At 46.8% G+C, this 26,839-nt stretch overlaps 1 protein-coding gene across 1 annotated transcript in view; it reads right to left on the bottom strand.

Moving 5' to 3' along the window:
• GRK5 (G protein-coupled receptor kinase 5) overlaps nucleotides 1–11,693 on the bottom strand; it is a 233,664-nt gene extending 221,971 nt beyond the window's left edge. Inside the window, exon 1 of the mRNA XM_047759568.1 lies at nucleotides 11,427–11,693. Within this exon, the coding sequence (XP_047615524.1) occupies nucleotides 11,427–11,478 (52 nt within the window). The 5' untranslated portion in view covers nucleotides 11,479–11,693. The remainder of the gene's footprint in view (nucleotides 1–11,426) is intronic.
• Nucleotides 11,694–26,839: the final 15,146 nt, after the last annotated feature.

Raw genomic sequence — 26,839 nt, 5'->3', positions numbered from 1 at the left:
CCCCGTTCTAGCAGTGATGCGAAAAGCATGTGAAGATCGTGTCCTAAGCTACCTTCCCTTTAGCCAAAAAAGGTCTGAGTGTTATCAGCATGAAACGTCTCCGACCCACACAGAGCCTCAGAATTGGGGAAAACTGTTTGCCCTGAATGTTTGGACTAATGCAAATATTTATTTCTTCCAAAACAAGTAAAACAAACCACTTCCAATTTGGGGGTGGGGGTGGGGAAGTCTGCCAGACATTTTTCACAGTTAAGACAAACATGTGGAAAACATTTTCCAATTTGCCCTATACCCTTAGCTAATCTTTCTTAACCATGTTGAATCATTTCCTAATTTACCATCTACTGCGACATCAAGGCCACTTCTTGAGGCTCTCGTTTTCTCGGCTCTCCCCTTTTCCTCCACGTAACTTAGATACAGCATCAGCCAATCACTCTTTATTTTATTTCATTTTGGTCTTTTTAGGCCCACATCTGCTACATATGGAAGTTCCCAGGCTAGGGGTCAGATCGGAGCTACAGTTCCTGGTCTACACCACAGCCACAGCATCCTCAGCCTATGCCGCAGCTTGTGGCAATGCCAGATCCTTAACCCACTGACCAAGGCCAGGATCAAACCTGAATCTTCACAGACACTATGTCAGGTTCTTAGCCCTCTGAGCCACTACGGATACTCCCAGTCAATCATTCTTGAATCAAGATTTGTTGCACACCTATTATGTTCCAGGTACACACTCATCTGATGACTGACAGCCTTTCTAATCTGTGACTGTAGGCTTAGCAGCATCACCCACGATAGTACTTGGCTTAAGAAAAGTGGGATTTTTTTTTTTTTTTTAATTTTATGACTGCATCTGCGGCACATGGAAGTTTCTGGGCAAGGGATTGAGTCCAAGCAGCAGTTAACGGCAACACCAGATCCTTTAACTCACTGCACTGGGCTGGGGATCAAACCTACACCTTCGCAGTGACCTGAGCTGCTGCAGTTAGATTCTTATCCACTGTGACACAGCAGGAACTCCTTTTTTTTTTTTTTTTTTAAAGAAAAGTGGGATGTTGAGATATCTTTGCCATTCGAGTCTATAGCCCAATTCTTTGTACCCACCCCACCCCCTTTTTTCTAGAACTTGAGGTTTCTTCTCAGGAGATGTTATCTAAGCACCCCAACAAGCACTTCCTGGGTGCCTGAACAGACATCGTTAAAACGGAGCAGAGCGTGTTCCTTCATCAGTCATCAGAAAGCGTTTTTTCCTGGGCCATTCTCTGACCCTCCTCCATTTCACAAGAGGTGCTAAGACCTGAGCCAAAATGGAATTCCGTTTTCAAAGGAGGTTTCATAAGACCTTTTATCACATATGCAGACCAATTACACTGGCCAGGTTCTCTCTGCTCTGAAGTTGGGCCATTCTAGCCTTCACCCCACCCCACCCCCACCCTGCCTTCCCTTCCTGAAGCGGTTAAGCACAGAGCTTCACTTTCTCTGCAGGAACAGATCAAAGGCTTAACTTTCTGTCCCTTCGTTACTGGGCTGGTGACATCATACTGCTTCCTCTCCAGCAAGAGGTCTCAAGTTTGACAGCAATCCCAATGGAAAAGACTCCAGCTCACAAAGATCTTTGAAAAGTAAAGCTGCTAAATTAATGCAAAACACACACACACACACACACACACACACACACACACACACAGTCTGGTTTCTAAAAGGAAATACCCATAAGGTTAACCCTGAAACATGGAAAGGGTAAACCCTGAGAGATTATCTGGGGAAAAAGGCTGCTTCACACATTCTCTTTGCAGGGACTTGGGTGGCCTGTGACCTGGGGGAGAACTCACTCCGGTAGGCTTCCCCAGAGCCTCCACCCCAGCTCCCTACTTCTTTTTTTTCTTTTTGGCCGTACCCGTGGCATGTGGAAGTTTCCAGGCCAGAGATCGAACAAACCCACAGCAGCAACCTGAGCCACAACAGTGCCGACACGGATCCTTAACCCACTGCACCACCAGGGAACTCCGCCCCCTACTTCTTTATTAGCGAAGAAAGCTGCAGAGACATGAGCATACACCTAAGGTACCACTATCAGGCAGAGGTGCTTGGGGCAAGGATCTCTCAAGGGGTAACAAGCACCCAAGGATGGGGGGCTCAGTGCAGACGAGACCTGCACGTGATAGGCCGATGTCAGCAGGAACTGGCCTGCCTCCTGCCCATGTCTGGGCTCTGCTGAGGAACAGAAGCGGCTCAGCTGCCAGTGATGTGTCCCCACCACCGCCCATCTCATTTAACCCTCTGTCCCTCAGGAATAATTCTTTGGCTACTCAAGATTCTCCCCAAGCCCTGCCAGGATGAAGAAGAACTTGGGCTGATCTTGCTCTTTGGGTGAGTGGTACATGTGAGGTGCAGGGAGGTGGGGCAATGAAGGGAAAGGGGGAATACAGGTGATGGGCTCCAGAAAGGCCTGCAGCCAGGGGTGCGGGCACATACAGGTGCACGCATGCATGTACCAAACGTATATATTTCCCGTACACAATCACAGGTTCATTTGAACTGATAAACAGTTTTAGTTTTTACATGGAAACACCAACCATGAGGTAGTCATTCACAACTTAGTAAGAATTACTTTATCCAACCACTCTCAGTTAGGCATTTGGCTGAAATTGGGGTCTGGGAAGGCAATTAGAGTCCCGTTTTGCTTCTTTCCCCAGGGAATCAGAGAGACCCTCTTCCTCGTCCACAATGGCAAATGTATTGCAGTTTTTGCAAAACTTACCACCCTGAGAAATGGGTTTCATTTCTGGTCTGGGGGCCTTGTGAGGGTTTTTCGCTTCCATTACAACAGAAGAGGGGAAAGATGTCTCTTGGAACATTAAAGGATTTCAGCAAGTTTCTCCAGAGAAGTCCACAATTTAAGTAACCCTGGACAACTGACTCCCTTTCTTTTGTGTCGCTTTCCCCATCTGATAAGTAGGGGTGACCCGTATTCCGGAAAGTGGAGAACAGACAAGTGGACCCACTGAGAAGCCTTGGGGCAGCCCAGGCACTGGCAGCCGGTGAGCTTCTGCCACTTCCCAACACAGGAATGTTCTTATCTGTTTATCTTGGTTTCTTTTACTTTCTGCACAGGCCACCCCCCCCCACCACCACCCCTAAATTGTCCTTTGAGGTTTATTTCATTGTTGCCTTTTAAAAAAATATTGATATTCCACAGATTACGAATTCCTAGAGACAAAACAGGCCCAGTGGAAATAAGCCTAATTTATTACTGACTCTGTCAGGAGGAGGTTACCAGTTGACTCTTTGGCGCAACTTCAAATACTTTGCCTGGACACCGAAGCACAGCAACTGTTTTACTGTTTCCAAAACTTCTGTTGCTTTCTAAGTGTGTTCTAACTGGGGAATCGTTAAAATGTTTCAAATCTCACAAGATACAGTTTTAAGCAGAAATCATTTTAAAGTGGGTATAAGAACAGTATGGTTTTTGACATCTTTCTTGTGGTCTTCTTTCAATCCGTCTTGTTCAAAAGAAATGGAAACCCTTACATTGGTTTTATCTATTGTCCTGCTCATTTTCGACCCCCTTTTTAAAGTCCATAGAAAGGGTTTTCATTTCTTCTTTCTGTGGAGTTACTGTACACGCAACTTTTTTCCTTAATAAAACAATGGTTTTAAAATATCCTCGCCTAAGGAGTTCCGAGAAGGAAATGGGGCTCTGTGTGCATCTATAACGTGCACTTAATTTGAATCAGGACAGTCAATTGCTCAACCTAGGCAAATTTCCCAAGATATGAAAAACAAAGGGAAATATGGGTGGCTCACTCCTGCCACCAACATCTCTGATTGTCTACCAACTGCATTTTTCTCTGAAGTGACTTTGACCCCATCTCCATTCTCCAGTCTTTTTTTTTTTTTTTTTTTTTCAGGGCCGCGCCCACAGCATATGGAGGTTCCCAGGCTAGGGGTCGAAACAGAGCTGCAGCTGTCGGCCTACACCACAGCCACAGCAACGCCGGATCATTAACCCCCTGAGCGAGGTTAGGGATCGAACCTGGGTCCTTGTGGATACTAGTCAGATTTGATTCCACTGAGCCATGATGGGAACTCCTCCCCAGCCCTTCTGTCTCTCTCCCTCTCCTCCCCCTGCCCCATTTCCCTCTCTGCCCCTTCTGTACCTTCTCCCAATTTTCATGTTAGAAATTATGGGGTTATCACACTCTGATTTAATTCAACATGTACAACTCTAGAGAATTGCTTTCCGAGTCAACTTTCTGCCGTGCTTGGACGGTTCCATATCTTCCGTCTCTAGCACGGTGGCCACTAGCCACATGGGGCTGCTGGGCACTTACAATGTGAATGGCGAGCTCAAGGAATGGAATGTTTAACTGTAATTAATTTAAATGTTTATTTTTTTATTTTGGCCACACCCACAGCATGCAGAAGTTCCGGGGCCAGGGATCAAGCTGAGCCACAGCAGTGACAATGCCAGATCCTTAACTGCTGAGCCACCAGGCAACCCCTTTTTTAATTTTTTTTTTTTAATGCAAATAGCCACATGTAGTCAGGAGCCACCATGTGAGACAGCAAGCACATCTTTAGAGGACCAGAGAGACATCTTTAACACTTGCAGGTCATTCCAGGTGACAGGCTATACCAGAGGACATGCTCAAGCCAATCCCAACAAAAAGCCAGAAAGGAAGGCGACCTCCACCAACTTTACTCCAGACCTGCGGCCCAGGCTACTGCCCTAGGAAGGCCTGGAAGGTACCTGTGCTCACCAGTTTCCTCTTAGATCTTCTTATTCCTCAACTACAGGGCCTCTTGCTATTGTTTTTGGTGGTTTCCATGTGTAGGAACTGACCTTCATAAAGACACAGTGTTTTGGAAAATTAGCAGCTGTCTCCCAGATTCAGACTAATCCCTCAAGTATGACTTTCGAATTATCCTGAAATCATGTTTTGGTTCCTCAGGCTATGTTCAAGTTCTAGGCACAGCAAAGTAGCAACAGAGAGTTCCCAGCTAAGCAGACCACGCCACAGTCAGCTTCTGCTCTTCGGGAAAAATAATTTGGTTCTACTCATATCTGATTTATCAGCTGAAAAGCCTAACATAAAAATGATGCCCAATTTCATCTCTTCACCCACCTCTAGCTGCATCTCTCCAAGGCCAAATATCCAAAATGAGTCCTTCAACAATCAAATGCTGAATGAATGAATGAATGATTTTACCCTTGTAAAAACGTCAGAAGACAATTTAAGAATGGTTTTCTCAGAGTTCTCACCAGGGTGCCATAGGACGCAGGCTCGATCCCCGGGTGGCACAGTGGGTTAAGGCTCTGGCAGAGCCGAAGCTGTGGTGTGGGTCACAACTGCAGCTGGCATCTGATCCCCGGCCTGGGAAGTCCATATGTCACTGGGCGGACAAAAAAGAGAGAAGGGTTTTCTCCAAATGAGAAACTAGGGGAGGAGGCAAAGTCTAGTTGGGCCATTACTGCTTTCTCTTCAAAAGATAGCATGATTTATACTACATGCAGTGCTTCTCCACTGTCTGGATAGTACTAAATTGATCAATACCCCCAAAAGATAAAATTTTAAGAAGTTTTATTTATACAGTAAAATCATCTCAATATTTAGGATGTTTTTAAATAAATTTTTTCAGTGAAATATTACAGGATAAGTTTCAAAGTAGAAGTCACTCCTATTATGTAAGCCCACATAATGCTTTTTAAGCACTTAAAATCACTTTTTTTGGGGGGGGCGCTTTTTAGGGTTGCAGGCTAGGGGTCTAATCAGAGCTACAGCTGCTGGCCTGCACCACAGGCCTGCACCACAGCCACACCAGATCTGAGCCTCTCCTACAACCTACACCACAGCTCATGGCAACGCCGGATCCTTAACCCACTGAAGTAAGGCCAGGGATCGAACCCTCAACCTCACCATTCCTAGTTGGATTGTTTCCACTGTGCCATGACGGGAACTCCAAAAATCTCTTCTTAAAACCCTTTTTCAGAGTTCCTGTTGTGGCATGGCGAAAACAAATCCGACTAACAACCATGAGGTTCCGGGTTCAATCCCTGGCCCTGCTCAGTGGGTTAAGGATCCAGCATTAGTGTGAGCTGTGGTGTAGGTCTCAGATGTGGCTCGGACCCAGCATTGCTGTGGCTGTGGTGTAGCCTGGCAGCTATAGCTCTGATTTGACTCCTAGCCTGGGAACTGCCACATGCTATGGGGGCAGCCCTAAAAAAAAAAAAGAAAGAAAAAAAGAAACCCTTTTTCTTCACTGTTATTTTTTCTTTTTTTCTTTTTTTGGCTGTGCCTCCAACATGCAAACGTTCTCGTCAATCCCAAGCCACAGCAGTGACACCACCAAATCCCCAACCGCTAGGCCACCAGGGAACTCCATTCACTATTCTATTTTGAAGTGAGGTGTGGGGCTGCAAGGTAGCAAGATTGAAGAAATTCCTGAAGTCTTTTTATATGTCACCTGTTTTTAGCCCCTTTCTATTGTTTCCTCAAGTTTCACCTCTGAGTTTCATGATTTACTACGGTGAGATCTTTCAGGAACCATAAGACATTTTTTATTTTAAAAATGTCTCAATATGATAATGCTTTACATTAAGCCACCAATTGTCCATGGTCCCGGAACCGTTTTGTTAGAACACTAATTTCTCAAGTCTGGGCTGAAGGGCCCTTGGTAAAGGTCACTTTGGTCCTATATTGAGCACTTTCCTGAAATTCACTTGAATGGTATGAAAGTCTTTGGCCCAGACCCAGAGGGTATCATTTAGCAAAGCCACTACAAGAGTTACGGCTGCCGAAGACATAAGTTAAACAAGGATTAGTTTGGGCACTGGAAGAATCAAGCTCTGGGGCATTTAGAATCTGACAAGAAGCAGCTAAGCTACTGAAAGATGACAGTCTTGTGGGCATTTATCTGATGGTTTGAAAAACAGGCAGCAAGATTAATTAAAGTCATCACTGGAAAGAAAGCGAGGCCTCTGGAAACATGTGCCTTGGGTCTCTCCACCTCCAAGTTGTCAGTACGGAATAGAAACTTAGAAAAAGTCAAAGGCCCAAAAAAAGAAAAAGATAAAAGCCGTTTTATTTCATGATGGCATTGGACTTAACAGGCCCAGCAGCTTCTACCACGCTGAGCCACCCGCCGCAGGAGGAAGACGGATGCTCTTCCGTGGGAGCCGATTGTCAAAGGTGGATCAAGCCGCCCTGCCGACGGCAGGAAGACGGCTGTGGGCTGCAGAGACATGCCAACGTTCTCATCACGGAAGACACAGGCATTTCGGTTTTGTCCCCCGTGAACGGGGGGTACAAGGGAAAGAGGGGAGAGCGGCTGCCCCTAGCCAGCTGGATGCAGATTCGCTCCCTCCCCCAGCCCTCCGGAGCCTCTGCCAGCCCTGAGCCTCTGCCAGCCCTGAGCTGCACCTCTTCCCGGGTCCCTAATCTTAATCATCAGGAGGGTCCAGGCTGACAAGTCACAGAGATATCTGAGCAAAAGGGCCTGCATATTCAGGTTTTCAAACATCCTGACCAAGGGCAAAGTCATTACGTTTCCGACGTCTCGGTTCCTGTGCTTGGTGCCTGTCAGTATCAAGCTCAGGAAAATGTGATCAATACTCCCTCTGTCGTCTTTATTGATCAAATACGGCCACTGCTGGCCTGAGAAGAAAGGAAAGGTGCACCCTGACAAGATTTCTTCTCAGCACGGCGCACTCTCGGGTGAGGCAGCAGATCTAGAGGATGAGAACAACACGAAAACCTTGACTGCAACAATAAAAACAAAAGGAAACCCAACAGGCACTCTGCAAACTCTCTCTCCCTGCTGTAATTTCAGCACTAGCTCGCCTGCCAATTTTCTGAGATTTCTGAAATGTAAATAGATAGATAGTCTGGATCTCTCTTCATTAAATGCTTAATCACTTAGCTCATCACCATAAACTGGCATGAATTCAGTCTCAACTTCTTTTTTTCCTTAACCACCTCACTTTTTAGGAGGCATCTGAATTCCTAGGAGTAATCAAGTTGACGTTTTCTCATGAAACCGGAATAAACAAACAGCCCACAAAATCCATTCGGGTGCTTTAAAATTTTGAACTCAGATCTCAATCTCTTCTTTTTTTTTTTTTTTTTGTCTTTTTTAAGGCCGCCCCCGAAGCATATGGAGGTTCCCAGGCTAGGGGTCTAATTGGAGCTGTAGCCGCCAGCCTACGCCAGAGCCACAGCAATGCAGGATCCGAGCCATGTCTGCAACCTACACCACAGCTCACGGCAATGCCGGATCCTTAACCCACTGAGCAAGGCCAGGGATCAAACCCACAACCTCGTGTTTCCTAGTCAGATTCATTAACCACTGAGCCATGATGGGAACTCCTCAATCTTTTCTTATTTCATTTTTCTTATTATTTATTTATTTGGCCACACCCACAGCCCATGGAAGTTTCCAGGTCAGGGATCAAACCCATGCCACAGCAGTGACTCGAGCCACTGCAGTGACAATGCCAGAGCCTTAACTTGCCCCACCACAAGGAAACTCTCTTTTTGTTTTTCTTTTTTTGCTTTTTAGGGCCAGTGCAGCATATGGAAGTTCCCAGCTAGAGGTTGAGTCGGAGCTATAGCTGTGGGCCTACACCACAGCTACAGCAACACCAGATCCGAGCCACATCGGCAACCTAGACCACAGCTCATGGCAACACTGGATCCCAACCAGATCCCAACCCACTGAGCAAGGCCAGGGATCGAACCAGAAACCTCATGGTTCCTAGTTGGATTCGTTTACCACTGAGCCACGACAAGAACTCCTAAATTGGTTTTATTTCTAAAAGCTTCCACACTAATTAGAATCTATGTGCTCAAATCTTTAATAAAGACCCAGCAAGAAGAAAGTGAAAACATTTAAAATCAAGAACCTAAGACAGAAAGAGGGACGAGAGATGCAAATTTCAAAATCAAGATTCCATGTAAATGATTCATTTTTCTCTTTCACATGTCGGTTCCTCTGAGTCTTTATAGGCAAGGCTCTCTCCATTTCAAAGGCATCGTCAAGAGTTACTTTCTCACTATGAGATGACTACCAAACCCTCAAAGAGAAATTGAAAAGACTTTAAAAGGAAAAGGAGTTCCTGTTGTGGCTCAGTGGTAAATGAATCCAACTAGGAACCATGAGGTTGCGGGTTCGATCCCTGGCCTTGCTCAGTGGGTCAAGGATCCGGTGTTGCCGTGAGCTGTGTGGTGTAGGTCGCAGACATGGCTTGGACCCCTCGTTGCTATGGCTGTGGTGTAGGCCAGCAGCTACAGCTCCGATTAGACCCCTAGTCTGGGAACCTCCATATGCCGCAGGTGCAGCCCTAGAAAAGGCAAAAAGACAAAAAAAAAGTAAGCGAAAGGCACATTTTTAGAACTTTAATCACTATAATTCCATCGTTCCATATAAACTTCCAGACTGTAGCTCTCTTCCCTAAGGTTCTGAGAAAATCAATTTGTTAACCTCACAGACAAAAATATCAGACGGTGAGTTCACCTCGGTGGAAAAAAAAAAAAAAAGCTGGGGAGACCAAATTGGAGGAGAAAAATTGACAACACTTTGCCCACTCCAAGTAAAACATTTTAAAAGAAGCAACCGAACGCTGAGAGAAGAGCAAGCTCCAGGCAAACGAACATACAGCGCAGCAAATCTAGGTAGCTGGATTCCCGGGGCAACAGGAGAAACCAGTGAAACTTGCAAAGCCTCCAACCAAAATCGTGATCTCCCAGGAAAAAATTTCAGAATGGAGGGAGGGTGAAAACTTTCCCAGACCCCGAGCCCATAGCTGTACAACCATATCCCACCACTAGGTGGCGGCGGCAACGGCTGCCAGCGGGGGGCTGTTTTCTCCCCGTCTTCCGCTCCAGGACGCACAGCTCAGTTCAGGAGAGAACCCACCAGCCCCTCACCTTGCTCGAATTTGTTAAATGTCAGGTTATGAAAAAAAAGAAAAACATTCAGCCCTTAGATCCTTAGGTCACCAAGTAACAGCCTCTCCTAAAAGTGTTCACACCAAGGCTGAACGATGGGAGGGACCGACCTGCATATTTTCAACTCCGCTGGAGTTTTCAAAGCAAACCTTCCAGGTTACTGCTTTAAAGACAAGTGAAGCCGAAATTACGGCGTGAACCCTGGAGAAGCCGCTGGGCTGTGCATCACCTACTCACCCTTCGTGTACAGTGCCGCAAGGTGATGAAACCGGCTGAATAAACATGAATCGTTTTATTGTTAGCCAGAAAGTCTTCCTTCATTCATCAAAGTGGGTGAATGAAAATATTAAAAAGGTAAGGTATTTTCGTGGGCTATTCCCCCAGTATTCTTCTGAAGTCAAAACCGTAGTCAGGCTGCGTTCTACCGTGGGTGTCAAATAAAGCCTCCTCCCATGAAAGGGAAAACCACTTCCCCCTTCATAAAAAGGCTGCACCCAGAGCTCAAATCTTGGTAAAAGAGATGTTACATAAATTCCAGGTGCTCCTAAATATGTATGTTTACCTCATGCTATCACTTCGGAAGCATCTAAGTTTCTGCGCCACTTTCTCTTTTTCTTTTCTCTTTTTCCCATCTCAAGGAAGAGTCAAAAAGTGTTTATATTCTTGACTTGGAATCTTACCCACTCCATGTAGATATTCCCTACCAGCTAAGTGCAGAAAATCTAATGATTTGCATCCGAAACGCATCAAGCATCAGCACACTCACCTTTCTCTTCTTAACTGAGCCAAAAAAAAAAAAAAAATTCACTTATCTCTCCCCCTCCCCAAAGGGGAAAAAAAACCTACCCCTGAAATCCTTCATTATTTTCTAGGTAATCTGTACAGTCACTCTCTCTTGTCACTGTATGAACAAACGAATTCCTCAACATCTTACTTTGCCATTAAAAGGCTTCTTTCCACACGACGGGATTTCCCTAAGAAACATTCCCAGCGGATGGTTTCCAGCAATAGCCTATATCAACTCTGCCTGCGCAAGCAAAGACTTGGCTTCTGCTAATTCCATCCCCACCCCCAGCGCACACCAATTCACTCGCACAACCATCCTGGGCCGACTCGAAAAAGCTATTTCACTTGCACGTTTGCCCATCTCTTCCTGAATGAATGCTTTTCCAACTGACCTTTCAACAGCTGCCGAGATGGCACGATCTGCTAAGGTTAGAGCTGGAAACTAGGGGATATTTTAGCATCCTAATCCCTGCAACCTCAACGTTTCTCCTTCTCTGCCCAAGTCCAGATTCCCTGAGCACTAGGGCAGGAACCCTGAAGCGTTTGCAGAGCAGCTCTCTGAGGTGTCCTGCTCGCGACCAACTCACTGCGGGCATCCTGCATACTCACAGCCCCAGCCCACAAGCCGCCCGACACCCGCACCCTGGCCCGCGGCGAATGCGCCAGGCACGCACCAGCCCTGCCTCTTACCTTCCCTGGCTTTCAGCAAGACCGTGTTGGCCACGATGTTTTCCAGCTCCATTGACAGTCGGCGGTCAGCGAGGAAGCCGGCCGGCGGGGCTGTCAGCTCCTGAGGGTGCTGCCGCTGCTACTGCCGCTGCTCGGGCTGCTGCCGCTGCTGCCGGAGCCGGGAGCAAGCAGCCCGCCTTGCCTACCGCATTATTCCGGCTCTTATCCCTCGGAGTTTTCCCCCTCTGCAAAGAGGAGCCGCCGCCGCCGCTTCTTCCTCCCTCTGTGTCCCCCCTCCCCCCTCCCTCAACTGTCTCCCCCCCACCCCCCACCCTCCGCGTTTCTCTGTCACTCCATTCTCCTCCCCTCGGGCTCCCTCGGATGCTTTAATGCCTCGGATGCTTCTGCCTCCCCTCTGTCCCTCCCGGGGGTGTGGTACTAACTGGCTCGGGCGGCCGCACAGCGCAGGCGCCAGGATGGGCCGCGCCTCCCGCCTCGGCGCTCGCGGCGCGGGGCCTGCTGGGACTTGTAGTACCAGAGTCCACGAGCCGCCCTGAGACTTGTACTCCGAAGGCGGGCGCGGATAAGGGGTGGCCCCCGGCTGCGGAGGGTAGCGGGAGAAGCAAAGGCAGTCCGGCCGAGCCGGAGCCCGGATTCGCAAGTCCACGCCCGGGGGCTCCGGCTCGCCCGCTTCCGGTCCTCCCGAGAACCCAGAAAGCGAAGAGCACGGACCACGGCGGCGGCGGCGGGCTAAGTGCTGAGGCCGGGCAGGAGCCGGTGCGGGTCCTGGGCGCCCCTCGGAGCGTGCCCGGGGTTGGAGGGAGGTCAAGCCAGCCCAAGCGCGCGCTGCACCCCCCTTCCTCCCGGTCACGCCGGGCCCACGCGGGGGCTGCAGCCCAGAGGCGGTGGCCAGGCGCGCCCGCGGGCCCTGGACGCGGCGACCGGCCACTGTGCGCCGTCTCAGACGCACACGCGCTCGGTTGCTGACAAAGGTGTACTTTGTTTCCTCCGAGGGCGCGAAGGGGTCTATGAGTCGGCGGCGACTCGGGACCGGCAACCGCGCAGCCCGAGCGCCCCCCGGCGGCCTCGGGGTGGAGGTGCAGCGTCGAGTCCACGCGGACCGCGGCACCACCTCCAGGCCCTCTGCGCCGGGGACCTCCCGCGCTGCCGGGCTGCAACTCTCAGCCGGGCGGGGGGCGCGCATTCCGGCGTGGTAAGCGGCTGGTCCTGTTAATAACCTGCCTTCCAGCACCCGAGGCCCGCAAATGACCGCTCGTCATTACAGGCAAACTCATTCCCATCAATAAAAACACAGATGGAATCGCTGGAGTCAGGAACGTTAATAAGTAACAGCACCCGGCCGGTATTGGGAATTAGTTTTCAAATTCTGTGCCTATTTATCTTGGGGCTCTTAGCGCTTTTCCACTGTATGTTCAGAACATCAGACCCCAGATCTGCGCTCAGCCTTCGTCTCAAGGCCCCGCTCCTGGGAAATGGGCCTTGGGACACCTGGGGTCTGCGATGAGTTATCCTCCAGTCTAGGGGAGGGGAGGGTTGGCCCTAAGGAACAATGAGGCCTTTGCCTCATCTGCATTCTGAAGGCCGGATATCCGTTCAGAAGTCGGGGCCCTGGACCTTCTGTGTCCTAAAGGAGAAAGCCTTCCAACCCCAGGGTTGCCTGGAAGTGGGAGGGAGGCGCCCAGAGAGAGAAAGGGAGAACAATTATTGTGCACTGGAGAAAACAAAGAAATGAATAGACTCTCCAGGCCTTGGAAACGTGGACGGTCACTGATTTAACAGCGCAGGATTGTCTTGTTTCCTGGTGGAGTGTACCCACCACCACCACTTCCTTGTATCTTCATTTGGGTCAGTGGGTCTCCCTGGGCCTCACAAGTCTTGTCTGCAAAGTGGGGGCAATAACAGTTGGCTTGTCGGAAGGCAGGGAGCAGAGCAGATGACATCTCAGGCATCTTCCACTCTAAGAAATTATTCGAAGCATCCCAGCCTTGGCCTTGGCTTACACGTGCACCTGCCCAGAGCCCTAACTTACAGTGAAAGACTCTCTCAGACAGAATCCTAGAGCTGGCAGTATCTCAGAGCTCACCAACCAGTGGGCTAAAATTGAATACCTTTAGATGGCTAGTGCTCCACAAAGGCCTTCTCAAACTTTCTTGTGCATACAGATCACCTAAGGGATCTTAAGATGCAGCTTCTGTTTCATTTGGTCCAAGGTGGATCCTGAGAGTCAGCCATTTCTAACAAACTCCAAGCTTCAGTCAATCTTGCTGGTCCATGGACCACACTTTAACAAAGCTCAACAGTTAACCATAATCTCCACTACTCTTTACTGTCTCTTTTTCTTTTTCTTTTTTTTTTTTTTTTTTAAAGGCCAAACCTACCACATATAGAAACTTCTAGGCTAGGGGTCAAATCAGGGGTGCAGCTGCCGGCCTACGTCACAGCCACAGCAACTCGGGATCTGAGTTGCATGTGCTACCTACACCACAGCTTGTGGCAACTCTGGATCTCTAACCCACTGAGCAAGGTCAGGGATGGAACTCGTATCCTCATGGATACTATGTCAGGTTCTTAACCCATTGAGCCACAGTGGGAAGTCCTCTATTGTCTTATACTCAGCCTAAATCACCAGTGATTTTTTACCTATGTGAAAAATTTATGGACTATTGAGTTTGCAACCCTGGAAAATCCCTGCCTTCCCAACCCTCCTCTTCATTTTATAGATGCAAAATACACCCTTAGAGAATAAGTGGGTTCAGCATGGTCACTCAGCAAATGAAAGTCTATCGACTTCTCTCTCTGCTACCAGATAATACATCCTGTCTACAAAATAAATAGCCATACTTCAAGTATCTGGGCCTCTATAAGGAAAATAAGATATTCCAATACATGAATGGAATAATAATGGCTAGATTTTCTGGACACCAGCTGTGGGCCAGGTCCTAAGCTACGTAAGTGCTTTACATGGATAATTTCACCAAACACAACAGATGAGGTGGAAACATAGCTCCACTTTACAGATAAAGGTTCAGAGAGGTTTTATAACTTGCCAAAGGTCACACAACGAAGGAGCAGAAGAACTGGGATTTGAACCTAGCAGTCTGACTCAGAATTTAGGCCCTTAATTTCTGGTTAGCAGGCGGGCCGGCAGAACTGGGTTGCAGTTGTTCTGGTTGGCTGATGGCCCTGGCAGTGAACTCAAATGGTCTTGTAAGAAGGATAATCAGGCTGAATGATTAATACAAGGGGGGGAGGGTTCCATTCCAGTTCATAACATCATCATGAAAGCTTCATTCCTTTCCATTAACTGCATTCATGACTTGCAGTCCTCTTGAAAACCCAGGTTTGATTCAGGAAAAGGAGTCTATTAAATATCAATCGGTAAATTGGGAATCTTGCTGGCTGAGAGCAAGAGTGGAAATCCAAAAAGAGGGTGGTTGAATTTGAGAGGGATGGGAATACACCCAAGACAAATAGTGACTTCCAAATCCACTCAGGGTCAGGGTCAGCTGAGCTGGAGATGCCAGAGAAACAGGGAAACAGGGAATCTTCTCTTTCTGCGTCAGAGTTCTCATAACTAGAAATCAACTATTCTGGAAAGTCACAAACCTATCTTTGTCCTAAAATATGGACTGCTTTTGCTTGAATAATCGAACTGGCTTTCTAGTGTTGGGGCTGGAGTTTCCAGCCTTTTCCTTGCCTCACGTCAGGAGAGACAGTGTTTTCTTCTTTTTTTGTCTTTTTTTTTTTGGTCTTTTTGTCTTTTTGCCATTTCTTGGGCCCCTCCCGAGGCATATGGAGGTTCCCAGGCTAGGGGTCGAATCGGAGCTGTAGCCACCAGCCTACACCACAGCCACAACTCAGGATCCGAGCCGAGTCTGCGACCCACACCACAGCTCACGGCAACACCAGATCCTTAACCCACCCAGCGAGGCCAGGGATCAAACCTGCAACCTCATGGTTCCTAGTCGGATTCGTTAACCACTGAGCCACGATGGGAACTCCAGAGAGACAGTGTTTTCATTCTCCCGTATATTCTCTCCTCCTTCAAAGTTTACCTTTATGTGCCAAGCATGGCAGGGAACACAAAAGTGACTTCCCAGGAGAACTCACCCCTAGGAAGGCAAGCAGACTGCGAACAAACCCCTGAGATAAAAATAGAATAAGGACCACTGATATGGATGGAGTAGGATAGTTACACAGGTAGTTGTACAAGTCCCAATAAGGGACCAAAGATAGAGAGGGAAACTTAGGGAACTTTGGGAGATCACTGTAAGTTATAATTGCTCAAGAAAGCCATCAGAACGAGGCAAACTTGCTGGACTAGTAGCGCTTAGAGATTTGCCTAAGCTCGTTGGGTGAGGGGTGGGGTGAAGCCTGCATTCAGGTTCAGACCTAGGGCATGAGTTTAAAGACCACCCTTCCGCCAAATAAGCACCAGGGCAGTCCTAGTTTATTTGACCTTATAGGGTCAAATACTCTCTAACCAGACACCATGGAGGAGCTACTATTTGAAGAAAGAGGAAGAAGCGGTCTTTTCCCCTTGGATTATGAAGATGTAATCCCTCCTGATCCTCAGGGCAGAGCCTCCTTGCCTGCCTGCTTGCAACTCTCACAAGTGTGCTATCTTAATAAATCTGTTTTTCGCCCATCGCTTTGTCTCTCGCTGAATTCCTTCTGCGAGGAGGCATAAAGAACCTGAACCTCAGTAAGTCCAGACACCAGGTGAGTGATTCTAATTTAAAAACAGTGGGTTCAAGTCCGAGTCTGGGTTCTGGTGAGGTTCAAGCCACAAGTGCTGTCAGTTTCACCATTGTGGACACAGACACAAAGGACTTTGGAAACAGAGAGGAAATGATTTCGGGCATCTGGGAAGATTCCAAGAGATAGAAATGAGTGCTGATAGCAGGGTTGGAATCGTGAGGTTTCCAGTTATGTTGCTTCCCCTCCCAAAAGCCCCTCCATTGATGGACCCAATGGTGCCCAAATTTGACCTTAAAATTTTTGCCATCCTTGGTGATGGAACATGATGGAGGATAATGTGAGAAAAGGAATGTGTGTGTGTGTGTGTGTGTGTGTGTGTGTGTGTGTATAACTGGGTCACTTTGCTATACAGCAGAAATTGACAGAACATTGTAAATCAACTATAATAAAATTTTTTAAAATTAAGGAGTTCCCGTTGTAGCGCAGTGGTTAATGAATCCGACTAGGAACCATGAGGTTGCAGGTTCGATCCCTGCCCTTGCTCAGTGGGTTAAGGATCCGGCGTTGCCGTGAGCTGTGGTGTAGGTTGCAGACGCGGCTCGGATCCTGCGTTGCTGTGGCTCTGGCATAGGCCGGTGGCTACAGCTCCGATTCAACCCCTAGCCTGGGAACCTCCATATGCCGCGGGAGCGGCCCAAGAAATGGCAAAAAGACAAAAAAAAAAATTTAAAAGTAACATTTTCCATTTCATAAAAAAGTTGCCATGCTGTAGACTACCTACTGTTCTTCCCTTTACATAACATTTTTCTTTACAAGTTGATTTAAAAACAAACAAACAAAAACTTCTATTGGAGTTCCCATTGTGGCTCAGTGGAAACAAACCTGACTAGCATCCATGAGGACACAGGTCACTCAGTGGGTTAAGGATCAAGCGTTGCCAGAAGCTGTGGTGTAGGTTGCAGACATGGATCATACCTGGCATTGCTGTGGCCATGGTGTAGGCCAGAGGCTACAGCTCCTATTCAACCCCTAGCCTGGGGACCTCCATACGCTGCGGATGCAGCCCTAAAATAAATAAATAAGTAAATAAATAAATTAATTAATTAATTAAAAACTTCTATTATCTTAACCAAAAAAATTCTGAAATGTGAGTAGTAGTAGAAATATCACACTTTGGAAAAATCCAACCTCCAAGGGGCACATGAGACCGAAGCAGCCTTTGCTTTCAGGAAAAACTGGCTGGAGTCCCTGTCATGGCTCAGCAGAAATCAACCCAACTAGCATCCATGAGGATGCAGGTTTGATCCCTGGTCTCACTCAGTGGGTTAAGGATCTGGTGTTGCCATGAGCTGTGATGTAGGTCCCAGAGGTGGCTCCAATCTGGCATGGCTGTGGCTGTGGTGGAGGCTGGCAGCTGCAACTCTGATTCAACCTCTAGCCTAGGAACTTCCATATACCACAGGTGCAGCCCTAAAAAAAAAAAAGAGAGAGAGAGAAACTGGCCGATCATATTCAGTCTGTTGGGAGGATTCACCCTGGTGTTGCCAGATGCTAATGACCTTCACACATCGAAATGTCCAGCTTGGTAACAAGACTTTATAGGGTCACCTGAACTACAAGTTCAGAAAAAAGATTCCCTGAGTTCCCTGGTGGCACAGCAGATTAAGGATCTGGCATTGTCACTGCTGGGGCTGGGGCCCTGGCCCAGGAACTTCCAGCATGCTGTGGGCACTGGCCTAAAAAAAAGATTCCAGCCACAAGGGATCTCCATGCTCCTGCCACTACAAGCAGTTTAACACCGTCTTCTTTAGTGAGAGGGAAAGCGTGCCTTCCTGGGGCTAAATTCTGTTAGGACGGTCCTCACAGGAGGCTTACTTAGGCCCTGAATTATTACAAAGATGGTGCCTCCATTGCATACAAAGGAAACTGAGCCTGAGAGAATTATGTCACTGGGTAATCGGTGGCAAGGCTAGTTATTTAGGTAAGTGTCTGCCTTCCCTGCTAAAAGGCCTGAAACGTGTCTTTTTCATCTTTTGATTCCATGCTCTATAGAACCTAGTAATTTCCTTACACACAGTGTCTATTGGTCAATATTTGCTGACTCAGAGCAAATGTGCCATGACACAGCCCCAACCTAGGCTTCTGGGTGCTAGTTATTGTGTGCTAGTTAACTGTCAAAATTCCTACATCGCTGCCAAATCAGAGATGACAAGGGAAAAGTAGGGGAGACTGGCCTCCTGGTATCAGAGGTTAATGTCAGCAGAAAGCCATGGACAATCTCTCACAATCCTTGGAACTTCCAGACACCTGACTGAACCTCCATCCTCAAATCCAGCTGTCTCCTGCAATCAGTCCAACAGTTAAGCCAATTACACAATTTTCAGGATAACTAAGCAGACCAATTTCAATTTGTTTTTCAGACTTTCCTAAACACAAGCGATTTACTCCAAAAAGGGCACACAGAAAGCTGGACATTTTTTGTTCGGTTCAGTGCGAAGCAATCAGATAGATTTAGATGTCAGAAAAATGTCCAAATTGGTAAGGAAATTACACAGCAAAAGCATAAAAATTAATTCAGGATGGAAGGAGGAAAAACAGACTATGTTCTAGTAATTTACTTAAAAGCCAGTGATTTTCTGTTAATATGGATAAGGAAAGAATCCAAACCATCACTGATGGTCTTTTGATGACTAACATCTATCAGGCGATGACATCACCAAAGCCAAGGTCATTCATTTGAACATGGTAGCTTACAGTGGAAATGGGGATAAAATCTTGAAAGCAAAGGTAGAATTGCTGATTCTTCTTCTTTTTTTTCTTTTCTCTTTTTTCTTTTTTTTTTCCTTTTTGGCCATACCCACAGCATGGAAGTTCCCAGGTCAGGGATCAAATCCAAGCCATAGCTGTGACCTATGCCTCATGGCAACACCAGGTCCTTAACCCACAGACTAGGAATCAAACCTGTGCCACCACAAATATAATGCCAGACCCTTAACCCACTGTGCCACAGTGAAAACTCTTGCTTCCCCCCCTTTTTTTTTACCTTTTTTTTTCTTTAAAAAAAAAATCCACATTGTGCAAAAATTCCCAGGCCAGGGATCAAACCCACACCACACTAGTGATCCAAGCCTCAGCAATGACACTAGATCCTTAACCCACTGAACCATCAGAGAAGTCCTAGAATTGCTTTTTTTTTTTTTTTTCCGTCTTTTGTCTTTTTAGGTCCGCATATGGCATATGGTGGTTCTCGGGCTGCGGGTCGAATTGGAGCTATAGCCGCTGGCCTACACCACAGCCACAGCAATGCAGGATCTGAGCCATGTTTGTGACCTACACCACAGCTCACGGCAATGCCAGATCCTTAACCCACTGAGTAAGGCCAGGGACCAAACCTGCATCCTCATGGATATTAGTTGGGTTCGATTAACCACTGAGCCATGACAGGAATTCTAGAATTGCTTCTAAATTCTAGAATTTAGAAAAAGGAGGTGAGCTGGATTTGCAATGTTAGGAGACTTAAAAAACCGATGACTCATAGGTCAGAATGCTCTAGCAACTTCGACCTTAATGCTGCAATAACATGAAATCTCTCTTGCTCTAGAGACTGTGAGCCTAATTATCTTTGAGACCTTAATATGAAGCTTTCACTGTCCTAAGATAGGTCTCTGTGAGTATATGACTATTTAATTGACCCAATAAAAGGAGGGCATACATGCTCCATTCTTGAAGTCTTAGCTAGTCGGTTATATGCTAAATGGAATCTAACAAATACTCAAAGTTTTAAAAATGTAATGGTTTTCAGAGTTCCCATTGTGGCTCAGTGGGTTAAGAACCCGACACAGTGTCCATGAAGATGCAGGTTTGATCCCTGGCCTCGCTCAGTGGGTTAAGAATCCAGCACTGCTGTGGCTGTGGTGTAGGCTGGCAGCTGCAGCTCCAATTTGACTCCTAGCCCTGTAACTTCCATATGTCACAGATGCAGCCCTAAAAAGAAAAGGAAAAAAAAGTAATGCTTTGCACTTGCCTTTTTGACAACTACGTAAGATAGAATATAGTATCTAATTTGTAGCAGCTTAATTCTCTGCTGTTTGAGCAAAGGCCTGGGTTGCTGCCATAGATATAAGCCTGTTTGTGAACCAGCAGGTTGAGGCACTCATTTTGAGGAGCTGTCATAGTCTCCTCCATGGAGAGAGGATGCCATCTAGCATGAAGTCTGGAGAGCTGCAGCCTCCTAAGTGGCAAAAGTGACTCAGGTTCCACATTTGTGATCTAAAATGAGACCATGAGGAGTTCCTGCTGTGGCACAACAGGAATCCGGCGTCTCTGCAGTGCCAGGACACAGGTTCAATCCCTGGCCTGCCACAGTGAGTTAAAGGATCTGGCATTGCTGCAGATGTGGCATAGATCATACTTGTGGCTCAGATCTGATTCCTGGAATCCCTGGCACAGGAACTCCGTATGCCTCAGGGCAGCCAAAAAATGAAAAAATAGATAATAAAAATGAAATGAGAGGAGTTCCTGTTTTGGCTCAATGGTAATCAAACTGACTAATGTCCTTGAGGAAGCAGCTTCGATCCCTGGCCTTCCTCAGTGGGTTAAGGATCTGGTGTTGCGGTGAACTGTGGTGTAGGTAGCAGATAAGGCTTGGATCTGGCTTTGCTGTGGCTGTGGCCTAGGCGGGCAGGTTCCAGCTCTGATTCGACCCCTAGCCTGGGACTTCCATATGCCATGGGCACAGCCCTAAAAAGACAAAAGATAAAAGAATAAAATGAAATGCAATGAAACAAAATTAAATTAAATTAATTAAAAATAGTGAGGCCATGAGTGTGCTAGATCACTCGAAACAACACAAACAGTCCCCATATGCTACAGAGGGAATTCTGCTCATGAAGTTGGTATTGGGTCACAGAAAGTCTCTGTTACTTAAACCTCAAGCTCCACAACAAGAATTCCCTCTTCTCCAGGTTGTATCTGGCCCCTCTGTGTTTCAGAGAAGGTAGGGAGATGGTTAGCTCCTTTTTATTAAGGACCAAACAGGAGTTCCCATCATGGCACAGCGGAAACAAATCCAACTAGGAACCATGAGGTTGCGAGTTCGATCCCTGACCTCGCTCAGTGTGTTAAGGATCTGGCGTTGCTGTGAGCTGTGGTATAGGTTGCAGACTTGGCTTGGATCCTGCATTGCCGTGGCTCTGGTGCAGGCCAGTGGCTACAGCTCCAATTCTACCCCTAGCCTGGGAACCTACATATGCCCCAGGTATGGCCCTAAAAAATAAAAAAGGACCAAGCACATCCATTCCATTAAATGGCTGGACCATAACTTCTTTAACTAGTTGTTCGCTAATGAACACTTTTTTTTTCTTTTTCTTTTTTTGTCTTTTGAGGGCCACACCCGAGGCATATGGAAGTTGCCAGGCTAGGGGTCAAATCGGAGCTGTAGCCACCAGCCTACACCTCTGCCACAGCAATGCCAGATCCAAGTCCTGTGCATGACCAACACCACAGCTCACAGCAAGGCCAGATCCTTAACCCACTGAGCAAGGCCAGGGATTGAACCTGCATCCTCATGGATGCTAGTCAGATTAGTTTCCACTGTGCTACAACGGGAACTCCTGATGAGGTGGTTTTTTTGTTTTTTTGTTTGTTTGTTTGTTTTGTTTTTTGCCATTTCTTGGGCTGCTCCTACAGCATATGGAGGTTCCAAGCCTAGGAGTTGAGTTGGAGCTGTAGCTACTGGCCTATGCCAGAGCCACAGCAACACTGGATCTGAGCTGCATCTGCAACTTACACGACAGCTCACGGTAACGCCGGGTCCTTAACCCACTGAGCAAGGCCAGGGATTGAACCCGCAACCTCATGGTTCCTAGTCGGATTCGCTAACCACTGAGCCACAACGGGAACTCCTGAACATTTTTTTATCATGGCCAATCTTTTGCCATAACGATGAGATGATGATTTTTTTTAAGAGCTAATAAAAAGAAAAAAAAAAGAGTTGATAAGTATCTTTTTTCTTTTTGTCATCTATCTTTTAAATTTATGTACAGTAAAATACAAATTCACTCTCTTTGATAGTATATGCATTTAGACAAATGCATATACTTGCACAATATCAAAACAGCCAAAATATAGAACTGGTCCATTGCTCTTGATTTTTTTTAACGTTCTTTTTTCCTTTCCTTTAAAAAAAAAATTCTGAGTTCCTAAAAAAGTTAAACAGAATTAACATATGACCCAGCAGTTCCATTCCTATGTATATACCCCAAGAATTGAAAACTTATGTTCACACAAAAACTTATACACAAATGTGCATAGCAGTACTATCACAACGGTCAAAAGATGGAAACAATTCAAATGTCCCTCAGCAGATTAATGGATAAAAAAATTGTGGTGTATCCATATAATGGAATATTGTTCAGCCACAAAAGTAATGAAATATTGATACGTGTTACAATGTATATGAACCTTAAAAACATTTGGCTAAGTGGTGGAGTTCCCTTCATGGCTCAGTGGTTAAGGAACCCGACTAAGATCCATGAAGATGTGGGTTGGATCCCTGGCCTCGCTCAGTGGGTTAAGGATCTGGCGTTGCCGTAAGCTGTGGTGGAGGTCCACAGACGCAGCTCGGATCCTGCATTGCTGTGGCTGTGGTGTAGGCCAGCAGCTGCAGCTCTGACTCGACCCCTAGTCTGGGAACATCCATATGCCACAGGTGCAGCCCTAAAAAGCAAAAAAAAAGAAGAAGATGACTGGCAGTAGTCCAGAGAAGCTCCTAGAGCAAGGGCAAGAGAGGAGACGAGAAGCCCAGAGCGGTCGTTGCAGTGCTGACGGCTGAGGGAAGAGGATGTGTGGGATCCACATGGACAAGATGAAAAGATCCTTCTGGGCTCGCAAGAGTCCTGGGAATGGGGACTGGTAAAAGGCCGGACTGCTCCCGGGCTGGTAGGGACTCTGGTTGTTGGACTTTAGGATGCTAATGTTAATGACATTTTTAGGAGTTGCCCCTGTGGTGCAGTGGGTTAATGATCCAGCTTGTGGAGGCACTGGTTCGATCCTGGGCCCAGTGCCATGGGTTAAGGATCCAGTGTTGCTGAAGCTGTAGCATAGGTTGCAGGTGCAGCTTGGATTAGATCCCTGACCCTAGAAGTTCCATGTGCCATGGGTGCAGATAGAAAAAAAAATGAAGAGAAAAAAAAAAAAAGGAGTTAACGTCGTGGCGTAGTGGAAACAAATCCAAATAGGAACTATGAGGATTCGGGTTCGATCCCTGGCCTCGCTCAGTGGGTTAAGGATCCAGTGTTGCCTTGAGCTGTGGTACAGGTTGCAGACGTGGATCGGATCTGATGTTGCTGTGGCTGTGGTGTAGGCTGGCGGCTGCAACTTGTATTGGACCCCTAAACTGGGAACCTCCATATGCCACACGTGTGGCCCTAAAAAAAAAGAAAAGGAAAAAAAATGACATTTTTAGTAGTCTAACATGTCAGAGCATAATCTACCAATCATATAAGGTGTCATCATTAATTGTTACTTCTGTCCTTTGACGTTCGACTCTTTTTTTTTTTGTCTTTTTGCCTTTTCGAAGGCTGCTCCTGCAGCATATGGAGGTTCCCAGGCTAGGGGTCCAATCGGAGCTGTAGCCACCGGCCTACGCCAGAGCCACAGCAACGCGGGATCCGAGCCGAGTCTGCAATCTACACTACAGCTCACGGCAACGCCAGATCCTTAACCCGCTGAGTGAGGCCAGGGATCAAACTGGCAACCTCATGGTTCCTAGTCAGATTCGTTAACCACTGTGCCACAATGGGAACTCCCTTGACCTTAAATAGGAAAGCATAGTTAGGCATCATGAGAGGAATAAGACCACAAAAATGAGTAAGACACGAAAGCCCTGCCTATAAACAGCAGCTTCTAAACTCTTAGGACCAACTAGTCACATACAAGAAATTGGAAGAGAAGACAGATGAATGTGAGAAGTACAGACTGCCGAAAGCAGGATGCTTTAAACTGTTTGGATTCAGTGTTGGGCAAAGTCTCCTAGAAACCACCCCTTTCACTCATTTTGGAAGGAGTGTAAACTGGCACAGCCTCTCTGGAGGGTGGCAATTTGGCAACATAAAACAAAAAATTTTAAACACACACACACAACCCTTAATCATAGCAGTTCCATTTCCAGAAATATACCCTAAAGAAATAGGTAAGAATGTTTGCAAACATTTGGCTACCAGGATGTATGAAGATCACAATATTAGTTATAGGAGTTCCCGTTGTGGCTCAATGGAAACAAATCCGACTATTGTCCATGAGGATGTGGGTTCGATCCCTGGCCTCGCTCAGTAGGTTAAGGAGCATTGTGGTGAGCTGTGTTGTAGCTCACAGATGTGACTTGGATCCCTTGTTGCTGTGGCTGTGGTGTAAGCCGGCAGCTGCAGCTCTGATTCAACCCCTAGCCTGAGAACTTCCATATGCTATGGTTGAGGTCCTAAAAAGAAAAAAAAAAAACAATATTAGTTATACCATGAAGAAAAATTTGAAACAATGCAAATCTCCAACAATATCAGATTGGTTAAACAAATTATGGAACAACACTTCAGTGGTATTCCTGTCCAAAAGACTTAACCTGCATTGAACGATGAGAAAATATCAAATGAGTGAACTGAGGGACATTCTGCAAAAGAGCTAGCTAGTGTTTCTTAAAACTTGGAAGATCAAGGGAGTTCCCGTTGTGGCGCAGTGGTTAATGAATCCGACTAGGAACCATGAGGTTGCGGGTTCGATCCCTGGCCTTGCTCAGTGGGTTAAGGACCCGGCGTTGCTGTAAGCTGTGGTGTAGGTCACAGACAAGGCTCAGATCCCACATTGCTGTGGCTCTGGCATAGGCCGGTAGCTACAGCTCCGATTGGACCCCTAGCCTGGGAACCTCCATACACTGCGGGAAGCGGCCCTAGAAAAGGCATAAAGACAAAAAAAAAACAAAAACAAAAAAAGACAAAAAAAAAAACCTGTGAAGGTCAAGAAAGATAAAGAAAGAACGAGGAACTGTTCCAGGTTAAAGAGACTAAAAAACAAGGCAAGAAAAAATGACATATAATTTTGGATCGGATCATGAGGGGAGAGGAGGGCTAGCTAAAAATAGCACTGTTGGGACCATTGATGATATTTGAGTATGGACAGTGGATTAAATCATAATGTGTCAATGTTAACATCCTTGATTTTTTTTAAAAGTATTCCTCTTTATTTATTTATTTGGCCATGCCCACAACATGCAGAATTTCTCAGGCTGGGGACTGAACCTGTGCCACAGCAGTGACAACACTGGATCCTTAACCCACTGGGCCACCAGGGAACTCCCATATCCCTGATTTTGATTGTTACAAAACAGTATTTATTTATTTATTTATTTATTTTAGGGCTGGGCTGCACCCATGGCCTATGGAAGTTCCCAGGCTAGGGGTCAAACTGGAGCTGCAGCTGATTGCCTACACCCTAGCCACAGCAATGCCAGGTCTGGGCTGTGTCTGTGACCTACACCATAGCTCATGGCAATACCAGATCATTAACCCACTGAGCAAGGACCAGGATCAAACCTGTGTCCTCACGGATACTACTTACTTAGGTTCTTTCTTTCTTTCTTTCTTTTTTTGCTTTTTAGGGCCACACCCATGGCATATAGAAGTTCCCAGGCTAGGGGTCAAATCAGAGCTGTAGCTGTGAGCAACAGACACAGCCACAGCTACAGCAACTCGGGAACAGAGCCGCGTCTTCAACCTACACCACAGCTCACAGCAACGCCAGATCCTTAACCCACTGAGGCCAGGGATCGAAACTGCATCCTCATGGTTCCTAGTCAGATTCATTTCCACTGCACCACAACGGGGCCTCTAACCTTAGGTATTGAGGGGCGCAGTGGTTAACGAATCTGACTAGGAACCATGAGTTTGCAGGTTCGATCTCTGGCCTTGCTCAGTGGGGTAAAGATCTGGTGTTGTCCTGAGCTGTGGTGTAGGTCGCAGACGCTGCTCGGATCCCCAGTTGCTGTGGCTCCGATGTAGGCCAGCAGCTATAGCTTTGATCTGACCCCTAGCCTGGGAACCGTGGGTTCGGCCCTAAAAAGACAAATAAATAAATAAATAAAAAGTGAATTAGGGAGTTCCCTGGGGGCCCAGCATTTAAGGATTCGGCCTGTTACTGTTGTGGCTTGTTGTCACTGCTGTGGCCAGGTTTGATCCCTGGCCTGAGAACTTCAGCATGCCGTAGGCACAATCAAAAAAGAAAGGGTGAATTAGCCAGTTACTCAAGCTGCAAACCAGGATAGCCATCAGAAATGATTAAGAAATAAAACATGGAGTTCCCGTCGTGGCGCAGTGGTTAACGAATCCGACTAGGAACCATGAGGTTGCGGGTTCGGTCCCTGCCCTTGCTCAGTGGGTTAACGATCCAGCGTTGCCGTGAGCTGTGGTGTAGGTTGCAGACGCGGCTCGGATCCCGAGTTGCTGTGGCTCTGGCATAGGCCTGTGGCTACAGCTCCGATTCGACCCCTAGCCTGGGAACCTCCATATGCCGTGGGAGCGGCCCAAGAAATAGCAACAACAACAACAATAACAACAACAACAAAAAAAAGACAAAAAAAAAGAAATAAAACATGACTCAAATGACAGTTCAAGACAACAAAAAAAGGTCTGTGATAAAATACACAAAATTGAGGTTCCTGTGGCACA

This window comes from Phacochoerus africanus, chromosome 15 (assembly GCF_016906955.1).
Source record: "Phacochoerus africanus isolate WHEZ1 chromosome 15, ROS_Pafr_v1, whole genome shotgun sequence".
Taxonomy (NCBI): Eukaryota; Metazoa; Chordata; class Mammalia; order Artiodactyla; family Suidae; genus Phacochoerus; species Phacochoerus africanus.
Note: the sequence above shows the minus strand (reverse complement) of the source record. Positions and strands in the feature narration are given on the sequence as shown.